Here is a 21591-nt window from a genome sequence, read left to right as displayed (position 1 = left end):
GCTTCTATGTTCACCCGGGATATTGGCTTACAGTTTTTTTTTTTTTTTGTAGTGTCTTTGCTTTTGGCATCAAGGTAATGACAGCCTTGTAAAATTATATTGGGAGGCTTCACTCCTCTTGAACTTTGTTTTGGAATAGTTTGAGAATGGTAGATGTTAATTCTTCTTTGACTGTTTGGTAAAATTCACCTGTGAAGCTATCCAGTCCAGGACTTTTGTTTGTTGGGAGGTTTTTGATAATTGATTTAATTTTGTTAGTAATAATTGGTCTGTTCAGATTTTCTGTTTCATCTTGATTCAGTTTTGGTAGATCATGTTTCTAGGAATGTATTCATTTATTCTAGATTGTCCATTTTGTTGGCATATATTGTTTGTAGATTTTACTTATAATCCTTTGTATTTCTGTGGTGTCACTTGTCACTTCTCTTTTTTTCTGATTTTATTTATTTGGGTCCTCTTTTTCTTGATGAGTCTGGTCAAAGGTTTATCGATTTTGTTTATCTTTTCAAGGAAATGGTTCTTGGTTTCTTTGATCTTTTGAAGTTTTTGAATTCTGTTTTGCTTATTTCTACCTTGACCTTTATTATTTTTTCTTTTACTCACTTTGAGCTTTGTTTGCTGTTTGTTTTTTTTTTTTTTCTCATTCCTTTAGGTGTAAAGTTAGATTGTTTATTTTCGATTCTTCTTATTTCTTGAAGTAGGCCTGTATTGCGATGAATTTCTTTCTTACAACTGCTTCCACAGTGTCCCATTGATTTTGGGTCATTATATTAACTATGTGTTGATTCTTGAATCAAAATACTTTTAAAAAAAAATTCAAAAGGTATATGCACCCCTATGTCCATTACAGCATTATGAACAATAGACAAAATATGAAAACAATCTAGGTTTCCATTGATAGATGAATAGATAAAGAAAATGTGGTATAGATGTACAATGGAATATTACTCAGCCATAAAAACAACAAAATCCTGCCATTGCAGCAATATGCATGGACCTAGAGGGTGTTATGGTAAATTACATAAGTCGGACAGAATAAGTCAAATACCATGTATTTTCACTTATTTGTGGTGTCTAGAAAAAGCAAGACAAATGAACAAAACAGAACTAGACCTATGGACACAGAGAACACACTTATTGTTGCCAAAGCAGAGGGGAGAAAAGAAATGAGTGAAGAAAACAAAATTTATTTTCAACATAATAGAAAGTATCCTAATCCTGGTTTTCTAAAAGTTTAGATCATAGTGAATTTTATATTTCATTAGAAAATTTTAATATACGTTGAAATTAGTGAATACCTCTTAATAGATTTACTAATATTATATTCTGTTAATGGATTTGTTAATAGTAAACTACACATATTTCTAGAATTAACTTTATTATGTTGTGAAGGCTCTTTACATCAATGTACAAGATTTGCTATCATTTTATTGTTTTACAACTTACTGAAGAAATTAGTATAAATTTGTTTTATATTATTGCCTTTTCAAATTTTGGTAATAGATTATAATAATCTCATAAATTGTGTAATTTTCAAAGTTCTTCTGGAGCTATTTTTAAGGTACCTTAAAAACAAAACAAAACAAAACAAAGCAAAGCAAAACAAAATGAAAAGAACAACTCGCATTAAACTACCTGACCCTAAAGCTATTTGGGGGTAATAATTATTTTCTATCTTTACTACTTTACCTGTGTTCATTTATATACGAGATCAGACAATTAAGTTTGTGAACTCATCCTAGAAAAAGTGCTACATACCTCATTGCTGAATATCACTATGGTCACCTTGGAAGTATTCCCCTTAGGAAGTTATGCACTGATGCCAGCACCTAATCCACGCTTCAAAGCAATTTTGGAACATTTTCTGGAATGGCCATCAGATCTGTCCTCCTATTACCCTTGATGTCCTGAATGTCATAAAAATATCTTCCTTTCAATGTTTCCTTTATCTTCAGGTATAGAAAGGAGTCATTGGGGGCCAGATCAGGTGAGTAGGGAGGGGGTTCCAATACAGTTATTTGTTTACTGGCTAAAAACTCCCTCACAGACAGTGCCATGTGAGCTGGTGCATTGTTTTGATGATGCAAGAGCTATGAATTATGGACGAAAAGTTCAGATCATCTAACTTTTTCATGCAGCCTTTCCAGCACTTCCAAATAATAAACTTAACTGTTTGTCATGATTATTCGTCATGAATAATTCCTCTGATATCAAAAAAGGTTAGCAACATCATTGCAACAAGTTCACAAACTTACTTCTCACATCTCGTGCGTGTGTGTGTGTGTGTGTGTGTGTGTGTGTGTGTAGTGAAACCATCAACTTTTATGAGTCCAAAGAGAAATCATTGAAAATGATCAGCGTTTAGATGGTAGCTAAAGTCATGGGAGTGGAAGGCAGAGTTACAGACCAAAACCTAAAGAACACCAACATTTAAAGGTCAAATAGAGAAGGAATGAATAGTAAAGGAAACTGAGAAGCAGTGGTCAGAGAGCGAGAACCAGGCTTGGTATCATACAGACATGGGAGAGAGAGGGTTCCAAGAAGACAGCAATAGTTAGCAGTGTGAAATGTTGCTTAGAGGTCACGTAAAACAGATCCTGGAAAATGCCTTTTGGGCTTAGTGATATCCAAGTCTGTAGGAAAAGAAAGACAAAATAGAAATTGTTTTTTCTTGCTGAATCTTTACATTTGTAACTATTGTTATAATTGTAGGTGCAAATTATATTAGAATATTCTTTTATCTCCATTTTAAGTCTTATCAAATTTAATTTTTCTTACATACATTTACTTGGCATTCATATATTTTCATATTACGTGTTTATTAAATTTGATAAAAAATTAAGAAAAAACTAGTTAAGATGATATGAAGGCTAAGAGAAGCTTTTGCCTAATATATGCATGACTTCCAAAAATATTCAAACCTTAATTGGAAAGTGAAAAATGCAATTATTTAGTTCATGTATAAGCTCCCCAAATTGATTCTCAACTCCAACTTTCACCAAATTTTATTGAGCCATGATTGTGTCCTGGTCACTTTACTAGGTGCTGGAGATACTGAGATGAATAACATAGATAACATTAATAAATAAAATAAGACCCACTGATTGATACAGCTATGAAACACTATTAATTAATCGTCCAAAGAAGCCACTGGAAGTTTCCACAGACTCTTGGGATCCTTTGAGCTAAACTTAATGACAAAAGAGTGGAGGTGGAGGGGGACCTGGGGATTGGTGAAACTGAAAAATGGGTTTTATTTTTCTTCTGTTTTCAGTGCTGATTGAATCATGTTGCCTTGTCTGTCAGCACTAAATCACACTGACAGGGCAGTTTGTGCTCCGTCTGTTTTCTCTTGTTTGACATTCGTCTCATTGATTTGTCATCTCAAACACTGACCGGGTCCCTTCTACTCTATCACTGGCATTACTACATATTGACCTTGTACACAACCAAATAACAACAACAGCAAAAAATATAAGCTTTATTTTTTGTTAGGTGAAGGCATAGTGGGAGTGTTGTTTTCAAAAGAATTCTTAGAAAGTTTTCTGGACATTCATAAAAACATGGCTTATAAAACATATGCTTATGTGTTTCTGCTTCAAGACAGTGAAGGACTAATCTTGATTGCGGAGGCAACAGAGCAGAAAGGATAGGGGTTTTGGTTAAAGCTTATGCTCAAATGCTAGTTCTGCCCTTCTCCCTGGGTGATCTCAGGCAGGATATTTAATCTCTCTATAGCTCAGCTTTTTCATCTATTACATTGGGATAATAAATAGTTTCCTCACTGTCTTGTTGTAAGGATTAAATGAGATATTGTGTCTGTTACCTGGTAGGCTACTCACTTTGCATTTTCTTTAGTTTTTTTTTTTAAATTCATACTTTCTTTAACTTTTTCTTTATTACTCTGAGTCTGTTTTCAGAATTATTTCTTCAAAGTATAATTTGGAGTGGATTCTAATTATGGCCTTAATGAATACTTACCTGTGATATAATATACTTTTACACTTATTTCAACTTATTATCATGAAAAATATTTGATCCAACTTACTCTTAGAGTACAGGTGGATGAATAGGATGAGAAAGGGAAGAGAAATGTGACTGTAAGAGGAAATGATTAGTTTATTTGGTAAATGTGACGTAATTATCATGACCTTAGATAATACAATCCTGTATGTACCAAGAAAGCCATATAAGTAGTAGAAGTTTGGTCACATACACTTTAACTCTACTGGATTGTGTGAAATCAGTGCGGTTGGAAATAATAATTCCTTAGTTGGTAAACATCAAGGAAAGATGTGGTACATGAAGAAATGGCTCAGCTGGAGAAAGCGATTATTATAGGCAAATTCCTTAGATTTGTAGAGAACCGAGGCCATGGGTTACATGAAAGCTGAGAACTGCTTTCAGTTATTGGGAAAGTATATTTTCTTGCTGACATGAGTTTTAATGTCTGTCGATACTTCAGATTTGGTGGACCTGTATGATGGCATTTTATTAGCCCCCGGTACAGTGCTGTCTTCAAAATTAGCTTAACAAATTCTTTTTAGTGATTTTGTTTTATAACCTAGTACCTTCTGTGATAGGTGTTGCCTATAAAAATTGCAAAAATGATAGAATTCACATGGAGGCTAGGCAAAGTGTATGTTTTTGCATTTCTAGAGAAGTGTGGTTGAGGAAGAGGACATCAGGAGTACGAACTATAGTGGCTTCTGACTTTTTCCTGTCAACCAGTATATGGATTGTGTGTCCCCTGAAAGAGAGCACATTGTGCATTTTTGGAAAGCATATAATTCAAGCTCATCATTTCAGAATCTAGGATCAGGATTTTATGTTATGCTTTAGGAATATGATATATATGACAATTCTGATGAATGAATGAACTAGGAAAATTTGTTAAAAGACATGTGTTGCCATGGTGATGTACAATATCTTCTCTGAACAGAAACATGTAGGATATTACTGAATAAGACCAAGGAGAAGGTCAGGTCAAGTATATGTTATAATAAAAAGGGAACGGTTGCAGAAAAATGAATTTTGCAGATGATAAATGAGTACTGCTTGTGATATTAAGTGACAACTTTGATTTATTTTGATTCTTAAAATAAATGCATTAAATTTTGTTCCCTTCTATCCCCATCTTTGTAATAATTGTGTTCATTACATTTCTGGATACAAATGAGATAGTTAGATGTGATGAATTCAACCCTGATTTGAATATTGTTGTAATCACCAAAGTGTGATTCCTGCTTCCAGCACTCACGCTTTCCATTTTATTTCATCTTGTTTACCATTACCAGCTTTATCTTGTCTATGACTGCTTATAATCCTCCTCCTTCCAACCTTTCATTATTTCTCTATGAATCCACAAAGAGTAGCTCCTGGCATTGTTTTGTGCTCTCCTCTCAGGTATTTCTTATTGGCATCTTCCACAAATTATTCAAGGCCTTCCCTCATCACAGCTGGATATGATTTCACCCATTTCTGCCCTCTTGTACCGTGTTTCCCCGAAAATAAGATCTAACCAGACAATCAGCTCTACTGCGTCTTTTGGAGCAAAAATTAATATAAGACCCGGTGTTATGTTATGTTATGTTATGTTATGTTATGTTATGTTATGTATGTTATGTTATGTTGTGTTATGTTGTGTTGTGTTACATTATAAAGACCGGTCTTCTATTATAGTAAAATAACATGGTACTGGTAAAAATTATGTATACTGCAGCCATTTAATGAACTAATAACAGCTGATGTCTGTATCTTTTATTATACAATATTTTTGGCAAAGCTAACGCTTTTGGAATCTTTTGAATTAATAAAAGAATAGAATAAATAGACTCCTACATCAGGAGAAATGTGGTCTGCATCTTTGTTCTGATTTCTGTATCTACTGCCAGGTATCCATCACCTGGGGTGGAGTGTTCTTTCTTTTGGTAAAATAGATCTCATTACTTATTCTCAAAAGAATGCTCTGTTTCAGAACAATGCTATCGTTAATAGAACTTTGATTTTAGTGACTGAATGCTAAGAATGTTTTTAATCACTCTGTTATTCAACACTGCCACACTCACTCTGTCTGAGTATTTTTTTGAATGAAGTTGCTAAGGGTCTTTGGTAGAACATTCATCAGGCAATGAAACCCTGCATGTCTCTGTTTCACTGTTACTGCAGTTATTTTTGAAATCTTGTTTAAAGGGAGCTGCGAGTCCATCTGCTATCTCACCTTTAAAAGCAAAATCCTATATCCAGAGTAGTCATATCATTGTTATTGACTTGAGGCTTATCTCCTGATATCTTTACACTTGTATCCTATCTCACTTTCATTTCCTTAATAAGAAAGTTTGGAGTTCTGCTTAGGCTTTTTTTTTTTTTAATGTATTTGTTCCTTGTGTTCCTTCAAAATTTCCTGTTCTAGTAGGCTGTGCTACATAAAAGTTTTTTACATGTCCACTCTTTAGAAACTTTATTTTTATCTGTCTGGATCTATATTCACTAAAAGAGAATTGGTCTGCCCAGAACATGAGTTTGAATTCCTGTTGTCAGTCTACTGGGCACAAGCTGAAAAGCAGCAAATTATCAGGAGATTTGCAATATTTTAGTGTGGATGATTTTGCTACACTGTAATATACCTACTATCAATGTAAAATAAAACTTTTTTTTTGTTCTTGTAACTCCCGATTCTTGGATGTGAGACCTGCTTTAAAGAACTTGATTCCTAAGCAAATATGATCTTGACATGTGAATTAGGAAAATCATTCTTCTCATCCCAAAAGAATTCCTTATTCTGCAGAAAGCCTCTTTCATAATTTCTTTTTAAAATCAACTTTCCTTGGGTCTTACAGTGCTTTCAGTTAGAAATCCCGAAAACTCATGAATTTGAAGGTTAATATGCAGAACCACTATCGGTAGAGAGAATTCAAAGAAAATGAAGCAACTCTATAGTTATGTTCGTAGGTAATGATAAATCAACCTGATCATCAGGAACACGTCTCTGTGGAATGTGAAGTGCACTTCCCGTAATGCCACATTTGGTGTACCTGCTCATTCAGCCTTGAAATCCTGGAGTTAACCTTGACTCTTCTCCTTTTCTGTCAACATAAATTGGCCAAGAAATTCCATCACTTTTATCTCCAAAATAGATCTCAAATCGGTGACCTCCTGTTCATTCCTGCTGCCAGTGTACTTCAATTCACTTCATCAGCAAATAACTATTTAGGGTTGACTATGTCACAGTCTCTATTCCAGATGTTTGCGATACAGCTGTTAAGAGAATAAACAATATTTGCTTTGTGGATATTGCATTATTTTCAGCATTTCGTTATTTCTTATTTTAACTACAATGTTCATTTCATGCTTTCAACCCCTTGCCCCTGGAACCTATCTCACATTCCAATACCAGAGTTGTCCCTTTGAAAGACTGTCTAGAGCATGTCATATCCCATATTCAGATGACTCTGTCACCAATTTTGTATGACTAAATGCCAAGATTGGTAGCCATGAGCACTCTGGATGACCTGAGCTAAATCTTCTTTCCCAAATTCATTTCCTGCCACTCCCATTTCTGCTTTCCCGTCGTCCTGGACCAAGTGCTACTCTTAAAATAGGCTGAGATGAGGTTTTTATGGCACTCCTGTGACTTCGCACTTATTTATTATCCCTAAATTCTATACTCCTACTTCTACCTGAAGAATTCCTACTCAAATCTGTGAAGGGAGTTGCCTTGGCCTTTCATAGACAGTTAATCTCTACATCTGTAACCCATAGGAAAAAATTAAACATGCTTTTACACAAGTAGCAATTACAGAATTCAAATTATTTTATACTGTGTTTTTCATTTACCAACAGCACTCCCATTAGATGGTCAGCCTCTTGAAGGAAAAAGATATCTTCTTTGTACGAAACAGTAGTTTGCTGAATAAAGGTAGAAATAAATGAAGTACACAAAAGATTATGTGCTTTCCTTTTAAAAAGAATATTCATGGGAACTTTAAGAATGTTTTCCCTTAATACACTCTTATTTATCATTGTCACATATGATCATGCCTGGATACATGGACCTCAATGGCAAAATGGAAACCAAGGGAGAAAAAAATTATAATATAAAATCCTATACAAAGTAGTTATTCAGTTCCAATAATTTTACTATCTAGACATAGCTTAAAATAGGGTTTTAAGAAATCTGGTATTGTTTAGTACAGTTATCCGAAAAGTACATTCTTTTTAAAGGGAATATGCCTAAAGGTGTTCATAACCTTAGCAATACAAAATCTTACATTATTCTTTAATGGGTTTTAATGCCCTACTCTGCAGAATTTATGGTCTATCCACAAAGACTTCTAATATTATGTAAAAGAGTAATGTTTCCAGAACTATCTAAAAACGAGCCTATAAGATGAATCCAGAAAGAAGAGATTAAATGATCATGTACTTGAGGGAGAGTAGATTCAATGTAGGGAATTACCAGTTTCAGGTATCCTCAGGGAATGTGGTACATGATCTAAGACCTGTCCAGATTTTTTCAATGCAAGCATTTTAGCAGATTCACTAAATTTTGAAAGAAAATAGGCATTAATGGGTCTTAACAAATAGTTAAAACAATTTAATGAGGTAGGAAAAAAATTCAAAAGAACAGCATAACGTTCTTATAAAGTAGAATTACTTGAGGTAAGAAAAGCCACTATTAAGCTTGTGAACCTATTATACAACTTGTTTTAGAGTACCAAGGTAAAGGAAACAATCTGAGAAGAGTAAGGTAAGGTTCTGGTCTCTCTAAATGCTTGTGGATAGTCCTTAAAATGAAGAGGTACAAATGAAGGAAAGAAGACTGTAAATAGTTATGTTTAGTGAAAATATGAATGTAGTGAAGATCCCCATGTCCTCAAGGACAGCTGTTCACTTATAAGAGGACATTTGTGAAAATACAGAGGGTACCCAAAACAAGTATATACATTTTAAGAAAGTATACACATTTTCCTTTCCTTAAGAAAGGAAAGGAAAAGTATACACATTTTCCTCTCCTTAAGGAAGGAAAACTGTATTAAAATTGTAATACTCAGTATATACTGATAACAAAAAATGAATACAAGTCACATTTGACTTTTGCAATTACAAGAGATGCTCAGAGTGGTTACCACCAGTGTCCAGGCACTTTGCATTACGGTGAATTACTGCTTGAGCAACGCTAAACAAAGTGTTCACTTGTATACATTATTTTGGCACCCCTGGTATATACATATTTCTAGAATTTTTAGCCTATTGGTATAATGGCAAGCAAAAGTACAGTACCATAATTTAGAAACATACATATGTTAGAGAAAAATGCCCTGCATAGGTGAAAAAGAGAGGAACTCTTTCCTGTAAATAAATAACGAAATGAATATAAATGAATAATATATGTAGTCGCTTTGTACTAGTTAACCTTCATTTCTGTTTGGATAAAGGTTTTAATTACATGAATTTGCTATGATATCCATGGGAAATCACCCAGGGTAAAGTGATTTCTCTCAGCCTTGTAGAGCATAAGATATTTAGAAAATAACCTACAAATCTATTTTTTCTACTATACCCCATCGCGACTCTGTGGTGTATTTGATTACCATCTGAGGTACTGTCTAGAGCTCCTCTGGAGAGAAAAGATAGCAAAAGATTGCAGAGCAGATGTTAGATTCTGTGATGGATGGATCTTGCTTGTAGTTTGACGCAGAGGCTCTAACATAGTAAAACTGCACAATAGCTGTGGTGAGTATAATATTTTATTGTCCATCTGAATTTGGCATAAAGGTTAACATCCTTTGTTTATATTTTTCCTTCACAAGCATCTTAGTCTCTGAGACTATCAAACTCAGCCACCTTACTTTACTTTTCCTCTCTCACCTTATTTGAAGACTTAATGTTTTTGTCTATTTTGAGATTTTTTAAAAAATAATAATTTGAATTCTAGCATTTTCTTTGGATTAAAAATGACTTGTATTTTAAATAGTGTACCTTAAAGTTATAATAAACAGCAATGCTTGAAAAAGAATTTACAGCAACTCTAAAGAGTTGATCGATGTGCAAGATAAGAATGATTGCTCTCTATTATATCATTGAAAATATTATTTAGATAATCAGCAAAATTTATAGGAACATATGAAAAACAATAGGCAATTGAACAAAAATAAAAGTGGTAGTTTATATTACTTAGGTGTTGCCAAACCAAGGTAGATTTTTTTACTTATAATTTATTTTTTGGTACTAAAAAAAGAAAAAATTTACAATTACAATCTGAAGTGCCTCTTCTCCTTTGTGAGGAAATGTTCTGTTTCCTTGAAATAGTTGGTCTCTGATCTGTTGGTAATGGAGTTATGTGTAGTCATTATTCTGCTAAATTTTAACTCCATATACAATTATGGATCTTCATGCCCCCAAACACTGCCTCAATATTTTTGAAAATTCCCAAGGGTATTTAAAATAGTCTTCTTAATAAATGTAATACTCATTTCATGGTGTATTTAACTTGTTTTTTTCTGTTGCCTCTGTTGCTTATATCTTTGTTTTCCCATGCCCCATCTTCAGTGCATTGGAGACCAAGAAGTTGAAACATCTTACAAAGTGCGAAAGAAACCTTTATGCACTTTTGGTCTTAACCCTTTATTGGAGTGTTATTAAAGTGTTTTATAGAACACAAAGAGGTTTTGACAAAATAAATCTTTTAGGTTTTAATAACAAGTCTGACTTATCCCTTCCCAACTCTAAACATACCCGAGTCCAGTGTGAGGCAGAGTTTGGACCAATCTGAGTGACAGGGAATAAATTATACTATCATTTACTCCTCCTTTCTTTTGATCGAGGCTTAGTAACTGAATCAGGCTTGCCATGTCTAAACACCTCTTTCTTGATTGAGAGTTCTTTCTTAGGAGGCTCCTTAGTGCTTCAAGCAAGACTGCCCCAAACTTCTGCCATGTCTGGTTAGATCTCAGATGTGGGCTTCCTCTCCTTCCTATATAATTTTGGAATTGAATGGTTCTTTAGATTCTTCTGATTTTGTCTTGTGTTTCGTATTTTATGTACATAGTAGCCACAGTAACTAGTAGTCAGATCATCTGAAAGGAAGTTTAATTGAGTGGTAAAGCCTTTTTTAAATGGTTTCAATGGCCATGATACATGAGTAGAAATGAGGTTTTAGATGTCATTTATTACTTGAAGTGCATCATGATCTTTGAAGTTTGGAGGCATTTGCTATGATTGGTAAGTTTTTTCAATGGTGGTGACTTTTTAGAAAATGTAAAAGAAATTATAAAACCACAAAAATGGTTTTGGAAGTAGAATCAGCTTGAACGTACACATTAAACTGCCTGGAATATTTGAAACCTGGTGTTCCAGTCTACCCCTGTGTGCAACAGAGAACTTGAAGAGAGATGGCAATCAGTATAATTAGCACACTTAGCCACCATCAGGAACAAAAGAAAGAAAAATTATTTTTTAGGTTCCCACCCCTCAAGTCACTTTTTTCTCCCCTCCCTCTCATGCCAAGAGATCCAAATGCATTAACATATTTTCTTGAGTGCCTTAAGATCTCTAGCATAAACCTGTCCTCTTCAGCAATGCCTCCATGCCATGGTGCCATTTTTCTAGTCTGTACTATGAAAAATAACTGTCTGCACACTGACATATTGATAATATTTGAACAAGTTTGTATGTCTTCCAGGAATGTTTGTGATGTAATGGAACCCCATGATTTAGCTTGAAGGAGCTCAATGGGGGATTCGGGGTATTAGGGAGGGATTGATGGGTGATATGTGGGCAGAGCTATATTCTCACAATCAGTTAAATCACATGATAGTGGTGATCACTATGCTTTCTCAACATAAAACTAGTGCTGTGCAGGACACACTGCAGTTGGGGCCTTTATGAGAGAAGCAATAGGACATATTAAGAAGCGTATGGGATTTGGAATCCCAGCTCAACATTTCCCACTCTGTGCTCTTGGACAAGTCTTGTTATTTCATTGGTAAATAGAACATGTTATGAAAATCTACCTCACTAGGTTTAGTCAAAAGAAAAAAGGAGATATTGTAGGTTTGGGTTCTTTATGAACTATTACATGCTACATTGAAAATGCGCCAGTACTAAGAATGTAGGATTTTATTTCCAAATGCACACATGTATAGAGAAATTCCACATTAGGTGCATACCCAGTTTATAAAGTAATATATACATATGAATATTTTTACATAAATTCTCTTATCTACAGCAATTATCTGTATTTACGTTGTTTCTTATGACTAGTTTTGGAGATTTGTAGTTTGCTCCATTTAGGGTAGAGTTTTAGAGGACTAGATGTAAAGGGGGAGGCATCTTTCAGTACTTTAAAACCTCTGTGAAATCATATGGCATTTGTCTTTCTATGTCTGGCTTATTTTACTACCATACTACTTTCTGGGTCCATTGTCACAATGGCAAGATTTCATTTTTTAAAATTGTATAATATATCATTGTATGTATGTACCACACTCATCTATTGAATATCTATGTTTTACACCTGAAACTAATATGATATTTTATGTCAACTGTACTTTAATAAACCAATAACTAAAACAATAACAAACACAAAATGAAACCTTCGTACTCCAGTTGCCCTAGGGCTTATCTCCTTTCATCAACGAATTGTATTTCAAATAATTTGGATACAAATGAGTATATTCTGAACAACGTTATCGTCAAAAAGAAAACAATATAAACAGATTTCTGCCACTCAATGATAAGTGTTCCATAGTACAACAAGGTGAAGCAAAGGAAAATATAAAAGATACAATCCTTGAAGTAATTTGCATTTTATCAAGATCAAGTTAAACATTTTAACCATACCAGTATTTATTATTATTATTACTATTTGTAGATGGGGCACACTGAGAGGAGCCCAGGGGCGGAAAGAAAAATTTTGGGTATGTAACGCTACTTGAATTTCTACTGTGAAGTGTATATTTTAGAATCTTTTGTGTCTCTACCCCTTGTTTTTTATTATTTAGTCATATCCTAAGTCACTGTATTATTGTTTGTAATATTGGTATTTTCTCCAACACAAAACATATTGTAATCATTAATATTATAGTAATAGTTTTCCTTAAGTCTTCTTACTCCAAATTGTAGAAAAACAGTATTTTGTTTTCAAATTGAGAGTCAATATGAAAACCTTTTCTTTCTACTAGCATCTATATTAAACGTAAAGTAATGGTTAGACTTCTCCCATATATGGCAATCAACTTTGTGTTCTTACATTATTTTTGCTATGGATGATGCTTATATAATGTGTGTGTCAATTATTTATTCATAGGTGTTAAGTGTTTTGTTTTTGTTTGCCAATTATAACATGTACACATTTCTTTACGGAAAAAGAACCAATGCTTAGTTTTAAAATTAATAGGAAGTTACATGCAAGAAACTGTTTGAAAATGATTGCAACCTATTACATCAAATGTTCAGTTGATCACAGTGAAGTATGATGAATTGTCCCAAGTTTATACCTTTTTCTTTTTTTTCAGGAATAGTGTAAAGTTTAGGTGATGATATTCATCATGGAATTTGAATTTGAATGCATGCAGTTGAGGGCCTATTATAACTTATGAAACACCAAATATTAGTACTTTTATTCACTAGACTGACTCTTGTTAATTAGATTTCTCCACAAGGCACTCACAAAAATCAATCACCCAAGTATGGTCTTGCATTTTATCTGTCTTGATATATGGAAGCGTTCTGCTTTTAAGTAGAATTATGTTTCCTTGTATTTAAACTCAGCGTTCTTAAATATCATTTTTATCATTAACGTACAGCAGGAAGTAGTCAATAATTAACAATAATGTTCAAGAGCTAAAATTCATAATATGTGAAAGAAGATATGTTATTTGAATACCTGCCCTTTGAGTCTTTATATGGGATTTTTATTAAATTATTTTGAAGGTATTCAATAATATTTAGAGATAAAAAAATTCTCTAATATATTTACCTCACAACAGTTCTTAGCATAAAGCACTCAATAACCACTTGTTGAGTAAATCTGAATGTGTTGAGTGACAATGAATACAAAAGTAAGTGCAAAGGAACACTTTCTATTATCCTCTTCCCTTCAACTTCATTATTTCCATCCTAGAGCTTTATGGGTGCTATAAACATGCACACACACTTGTGTTCAACATATGCTTTTAAACTACTTTTGTTGTATTATTATCAATTCAGAACTTACTACTTATCAACAATTTTCAAAGAAAGCGTTATTTCATGTGCATAGAGGCAGGGTTTCTACTATTACTCTTCTAGGTATTTAATGTGAGTATTTAATGTGAGTGGTAGGTATACAAGAATCAGACTGAAATTTTATCATATTTTATTAAGTTACAAACTTTGGTTGACGTTTTCCTCCGCTGAACTGTATACTCATTCTGAGCCAGAATCATATCTGCCTTATTTTTCAATGTATCCAAAGGGCAAAGCAAAGTTCCTTATACATATTGGAAATATAAACAATATTTGTTGAATGAGTAAATAAATAACTTTAATCTATAAATTCAGTCAACTCGCTAACATTATTTTAATTTTTTATAAAACTTAATATTGGTTTACTTAAAATATAAAATCTTTAAGTACTATCTCACTTTTGTGAAGAATTGTGAAGGGTCTAGGATGTTAACCCACTTGCATGAAAGTACGTGGGTCAGAAGAAAAGAGTTCATATTTGATACTCACAAGATCAACAACCTGATGTCACAGTGTTGTTCTCCGACACTTCAGTTTTGCAGGTGCTGTGATAAAAGTCAATGGAATTTTTCTATGGAGGTAGCAATTTATATTCCAGAAATGAGGGACAGAAAACAATGGATTTTCTCCATTTAGAAGAGAGAGACAGGCCAGCTCCTCCTTTCCTAAAAGGAGAGAAAACAGACCAAAAAAAAAAAAAAATCCCCACAAAAAACAACACAACTTTTATTCCAGTAAGTTGAGCTGGAAAGAGTCCTATGTTCTTACCCTAACCCTTAGAAATATATGTTTATCTTCCCAAGGGCAAGAAAAATACCAGATAATGTCTCCAAATGTTGGGTTCGACCCTTTTAACATATAAACACCAAGGGAGTGGGAGATAATGGTCTAGTACTCCTGGCACCATACGTCTTAATTTAGGACCTTGTCTAGTCTCTACACTTTGACCTTCTTAGGGAGATAAGAGAAGTTTTATTATTTTCTGGGATCAGATCAATTAACTAGACAAATGGCTCCAGCTCCAATTCTTATCCTATGTGAAGATAAAGTGTAAAGTATTTCTAAGGGAAGTGAAAGCAAACATTCCCTATCTTTGTATCATATACACAATTTGTACGTCAGGATACTAAGTTTAAAGTAAGTTTACATTTAAAGTGTATAAAGTTATTATTTTATATACGTATACACTGCAAAATGTTTACAAAAATAAGGCTTGTTAACAGATCCATCACCTCATATAGTTACCATTTTTTGTGTGCTTTCACTTCCCCTCACCCCTCACATATGGTTAGGATGGCTGTTATTAAAAAACCAGGAAACAAGCACTGTTGAGGATGTGGAGAAAAGGGGACCTTTATGTACAATTGGGGAGAATGTAAGTTGGTGCAGCCACTATGGAAAACAGTATGGAAGTTCCTCAAAAAATTGAAAATAAAATTAACAAATAATGAAGCAAAATCCCACATCTGGATATATATGCAAAGGACATTAAAATAAGGATATTGAAGAAATATCTACACTCCCTTGTTCTGTGCAGCATTATTTACAATAGCCAAGACATGGAAATACCCTCAGCATCCATCAATGGATAAGTGGATTAAGAAGATATGTAACAATTAAATATTATTTATATATGTGTATTACAATTAAATATTATTCAGCATAAAGAAGAAAATCCTGTCTTTTGTGACAAATGGATGGGCCTTGAGCACATTATGCTGAAGTGAAACAAGTCAGACAGATAAAGACAAACATTGTATGTTCTCACTTATATGAAGACTCTAAAAAGGCTGAACTCATAGAAATAGAAAAGAGAATGGTAGTTTTCAGGGGCTTGGGGTTGAGGTTATGGGGAGATGTTGGCCAAACCTCCAGCCATAAAATAAATAAGATCTGGGGATCTAATTAGTGCACAGCATGGCAACTATAATTATGAATACTGTATTATATACTTGAACGTTGCTAAGAGAGTAGATGTTAAATGTTAACCAACGCACACACAAATCATAAACATACGAAGAAAAAAAGGTGTTAACTAACATTGTGGTAATCGTTTTGCAACATATACGTGTATCTAATCACATTGAAAACCTTAAATGTACATATGTTATGTTTCAATAATATCGCAATAAAGCTAGGGGAAAAAAAGGCAAAGAATCAAATCTCAAAAGAAATGATAAGAATCAGTTGTTTCTTAAAGCTGACAATTTTGAGGCTGAGTGAATCTGCCCTCTCTTACATGGTAGAAAGCAGTAAAAGCTCAATGCAGCATTCTATGCCTTGAGAATCTCAGTGTAGATCCCATCCGAGAAAATTTTCTGTCTTAGGCTCAGAGCTGGGTGAATGTGAGGCTAGTGTGGAAGCTGTTATTGTGAAGTCTCTAATATACCAAATCCCAAGAATAATTTCAGTTATCTACTGAGCTTTTCTGTTGCATTTAGTTGTGGTCCGGTAACTCTCTTCTGTGTGCCCTTTTGGCTTTTATACAACATTAACGTTTTTGCTTTCCTGTACACTTATTCCTTCAAGCTCTAAACCCAGGAGACATTCTGGACCTATCCTAACTCTCCTCATATTTAAAAACCAAGCATAAAAAAATGAAAGAAAATTTTTAATTCCTATTGATTTTTACTTTCTGAATATTACTCAACTACTTTCTCTATTGACCTCCCTATTTTCTTTGCCCCTGTTAAGTCATCCAAATTGGTTATGTGACAAATTTACTAGCTTGTCTCTCTGCCTCTTGTGACTACTTTTTTAAATCCATCCATCTCACTTCGTACAAAATAATATAATCAAAATATAAATTTGTTCACCTTGCTCTCCCGCTGGAAGCCACTCAACAACCTGCCATCACTTTCACCATTATTTGCTCAGTATGGATGTCCTTTACCTCCCATTCCAGCCTCATAACCTACCAACCTCCTTCTGCTTCAGGGCCTAATTTTATAACAATTTCATTTCTTCATTTCACTGCTTCATTCTGCTTCATGCTTTGGTGTTTATGCTCTTATCTTTTCCTTTTACCTGAATCTCCCCTCCTCCTCTTTTTATCTGGTTAATTTATGCTCAAGCTTAATATACATCCCATGTGGCACTTCCCCCTCGACAATTTCCCTGAACCATCCAAATAAGCCAGATGCCTCTCTGCTGATGTCAGCAGTGCCCTTTGCATGCTTCTACATTAGCACTGGTCCTGTGTTGGTCATACTTCATTAGGCCATAAGCTCCCTGAACACAGCATAAGGCATTATTATGTCTTTGTTTCTCTGGCCAGTTTCTCTTGTCTTTGTTTCTCTAGCATTGGGCCAGTTACATAGTAGACACTACAACTGCAGCTGGTGTGTCTTCTGATGTGGCTGATAGTTCTCATGCATATGTTCCTGTTGTCCTCTGGGGACTCGGAAGTATTACACGAATTCTGGCTGTGGCCACCATAAATATACATGTATATTAATCTAAAGGATGAATAATAAATTTAAAAAATATTTATTCTTATTTAGAAAATATCTAAGCTCTTAATAATTACAATTCATAATAAGTCTAAAGGCATCTAAAGCTACAAATGAGTTACCTGTGTTTTTACAGGCAGAATTTAAAAATATCAAAGTATGGTACTCAGATTTTTCATTTTTTTCTTTTCCTGCAGATCGCTGCCAATTCCTGGGGAAAGTCATGGGGAGAGAATGGCTATTTCAGGATTCTTCGAGGAGTAAATGAGTCTGACATTGAAAAGTTGATTATCGCAGCGTGGGGCCACCTGACAAGTTCAGATGAACCATAGCATATCATTAAATTTCCATAGGCCTTGCATTCAAGTAACTCCTTAAATTAAAATTGAGCAATGTGAGGTTCTCTGTGACAGTGGAATCTTTGTGTCTTCACCTTATTATAATGTGCCTGGTTTCTTGTTTTACCCCGGGTTCTAGGCGTCTGCTTCCTTTTTACTGCTGAGTATTTGAAAACACAAAGAGAGGACAGCAGAGTGGTTAAATGCCCTTGACGTTTCTTGGGTGTCTTTACTTTTCTCTCATGACAATACCCTTTTGACTTTGATAATTCACAAACAATATGATGGCATTTATCTTAAAAGTTCATGGCATCCGTTTGTAGAAATGATGTAGTTTCTCTCTTGGACCAAGGAAGACATCAAACAACAAAAATCACATGAAACATCTTTATGATTTTTTTCCCCCAACGAAATAAGGATTTTTTAATTCAGAGCTTGTTTATGTTTTGCCAAGAGCAATGGAAATGGATTAATTGTTTCTCTCAATAAGCTAACATTTTGTTTCTTTTCATTTGCCTAAACCTAATTTGCAATCCAAACTCAAAAGGAAAATGACTCTCCACAGGAAATAACTACTCTTTATGGTACTGCGCAATGGTCCATAAAGTGGAGATGGTGGTAAGTAATGGAAAAGCTTAGAGGCTAACAATAAAAGTACAGTCTTGACACATAGACACCCCTCTTTTTAGAAGCCACTACACTTTGTGTAAAATCTATTAAAATCAGCTGCAAAACTGTACTTGGAAAGATAATACATTTACCCCCAAAATCAGCAACATGATGCCATGAGTCAGAAAGAATAAATGCAATTTTATCACATCTGTTTCACAGTTCACTGCTTAAGATTCCAAAATATAACATAAATGGGCACTAATTTGCATCTAATTTTTATTGTAATTCTCTATGGCTAGAGAAACAAAAACAGCAGCATCATAATGGTTGGGAAAAGGGTATAATCTTTTCATAATTCACTGGCATCTTAAATGGCATAGTAATAAATGAAGTAGCAGAGCTGATCAGTGAATGAGCATGGCTGTCAATAATTGCAGTGGTGGGATATTCATGGCCTTTGTTTCTGGGCGCTTGTCGTCTTAATTTTCAGTGTGGGGCTTTTCTATATTGTTGTGCCCAAAGGTGCCCTAATTAAATAAGCCAGACAGGCTGAACATGTGAGGAAGCAGTGCACAGAAAACTAAACTGTTGCTGCAATTGCTGTTTTCTCCATTAATCACTGTGACTTTATCAGAAGAAGCATCTATGCACTTGGTTCTCCCCTAGACAATATGAGTATCCATGAGACTGATTCACCTTGCTGGCGTTGGCTGATAATCCCCTGATTGTTGAGAAATAATTTGGTTTGTTTGAGTTTGGCTTGCTTTAAATGCAGCCCCGGAAACAAGGTTTGGGTGAAAATTGTGTGGGTAATGAAGGGAACACTAAGGAGGGAGTGGGACGATAATACAGGGTAACTGGAGGCAGACAGTGAAGGGTACTAACCAAGAAAAGCACGACCCCAGGCAACTCGTTCTTCTCCCACTGGGGACTGTTGATGCGTGTCTCAGATATGTGCCACCCAAGGAAGACTGTCGGAGGTTGCTCCTGGGAGCCGTGAATTCCCAAGGTGTTCTGATTTGGCATAAAGGTGGGAAAAGTGGGTTCGAGCATTAAGGAAAAATCCACAGGCAGAAAAAAAAAAAAAAAGAAAAAGAAAAGAAAAGAAAAGAAGCAGATTCTGGTATTTGGATGTCAGGCTGATAGCCACTGAAATGACATGGGTGAGGCGAAGTGGGCAGTAACAGTGTCTCTGCTACAGGTACTGAAACATTTAAAAACGTTCCTTAGACGCTGATGGCTGAGGAAGTAATACTTGATAATGCACTAAAATGACAAATGCCTGACAACGATTTTAAAAACACGAGATTCGGTAGAACTAACCTTGTCCTTGTTATGTAAATGGAAAAAAAATTGTTGGAATTAATTTTTCTGTGGTGGTGTGTGCTTCTAGATTGCAGGCCTAGATTCTGCTGTTTTAAAATTTCCTACTATTCTAACCATCCCGACAGATAAGGAAACTGATCTCAATGATTTGAAGAAAAAAGAAAGACTATATCACAATAGTAAGCCCCATAGGATGGCACAAGATGTGTTAGTTCAGCAGTTACAGACTAAGAGCTAAGGGAGAGACAGAGACTCGTTGAGACAGAAGTATACAAAGGGGATAAGAAAAATACTCCTGAGGTTTGTTGAGTCAGTGTCTTCCTTTGAATGGCATTGCTTCATATTTTTAAAACTGTAAAGAGCATGTTGGGCTCTATTTATTATCCAAAGGCCTGGAGATGTCAACCTTCAGGAAATAGTGATTGGCATATTCCTTTGACCAGACGAGGAACTGAGTAATTATTGGCAGAATTGATTTGATTGATAACTAGGTAGTCTCTTCCTACACTGAAGCTTTTCTTTGCCTGCACTGTGCCCTACTCACCTCAGCTTGGACTGAGCAATGGGAAAGACCACACATTTGGTGCATATGTCTTTAGCGTTCCTGTCTCTATTTGCATATACGGGGTTTTCTTGTTTTAAGAACATATGAGAAAAATAAAAAAATAATATATGAGAGAAAAATTGTTCATAAAGATTATTTAACTCAGCCAGGGTAGTGTGTCTCAAATTGGATGATGGTGTGAGCATCGAGATCTGGTTTACTTCCTGTCTAATCAGAAGTAGCTGCCATTTAGTGCTTTTATGGGTTTCAGTTTAAACTGGTTATTGCATATAGTTTTTTTCTGGAAAAAGAGAAAATGGCCCTAATATAGCACATTGAGTCAAAGCTTGGCCATTCCACTAAGTTGAATAATGTTTCTTCCTTTAGGTGTCATTAGGAAATATACGTATGGAAGAAGTAGGAAAGACCTTGAAAACTGGGGGCTTATACCATTTCACAATGCTTGAGTCTTTTCTCATTCTATTCTAAGCAAGGAAAGGCTCCCCCAGGTTTTGCAATGCATATTCACAAATTCTCTTAAAAGTGTCTACAATGGAATGACGTTTATTAATTGGTATTCAACCAGAAAAGTCATTAAGTGTTTTCAACAGAAGGAACATAGTGAAAGGAATTGATTATTTAGATGATGGAGGAGCAAAGGAGGCAATAGAGTATGGTGACCAAGTCCAGAGATGAGCAATTGTAGGAAGCTACCATCATCTCTAGATTGAAGAGACTAAGTGAGAAGGTGAGTTATTGCAATATATAGGTGGTTGTCTTCCTGGTGGTAGCTGAAAGCATGACTGGCCTGCTAGAAGCTGGAGTCATGAAAAGACATTTTGTTGCCAAATTTGCTAACTGAGTCAGAGAGGAAGGTGAAGAGACACTGAGACTTCCTCTTTTCTCATGTCTTCCAAACTCTCATCAATGCCTGTCATTAGCTGATCTGCTGAAAGATGACTGATTCAGGAAGTTAATGAAATTAAGCTTTCAGGGTCAGCTTCCAACCTCGATCAGATATAAAGGAGAATAGAAGAAGGGCAAGGAATAAATAACAGGGTCAACATAGAAAACATATTTTGATTCGTCC

General features: G+C 34.8%; 1 protein-coding gene across 9 annotated transcripts in view; it reads left to right on the top strand.

Annotated features, from left to right (window-relative positions):
- Positions 1–19705, top strand: part of TINAG (tubulointerstitial nephritis antigen) — an 83078-nt gene extending 63373 nt beyond the window's left edge. For 5 of the 9 annotated variants that reach the window (XM_081045009.1, XM_081045008.1, XM_081045015.1 and 2 more), the window contains 2 exons: positions 12875–12920; positions 17879–19705. In XM_081045009.1, coding sequence (XP_080901135.1) covers positions 12875–12920; positions 17879–18013 — 181 coding nt within the window. In that variant the 3' untranslated portion in view covers positions 18014–19705. Of the gene's footprint in view, positions 1–7842; positions 7940–12874; positions 12921–17878 lie in introns of those variants that run through there. The other 4 variants (XM_081045013.1, XM_081045011.1, XM_081045010.1 and 1 more) reach the window with 2 other exon arrangements.
- Positions 19706–21591: the final 1886 nt, after the last annotated feature.

This window comes from Rhinolophus hipposideros (assembly GCF_964194185.1).
Source record: "Rhinolophus hipposideros genome assembly, chromosome: 3".
In the NCBI taxonomy this organism is placed as follows: Eukaryota; Metazoa; Chordata; class Mammalia; order Chiroptera; family Rhinolophidae; genus Rhinolophus; species Rhinolophus hipposideros.
Note: the sequence above shows the minus strand (reverse complement) of the source record. Positions and strands in the feature narration are given on the sequence as shown.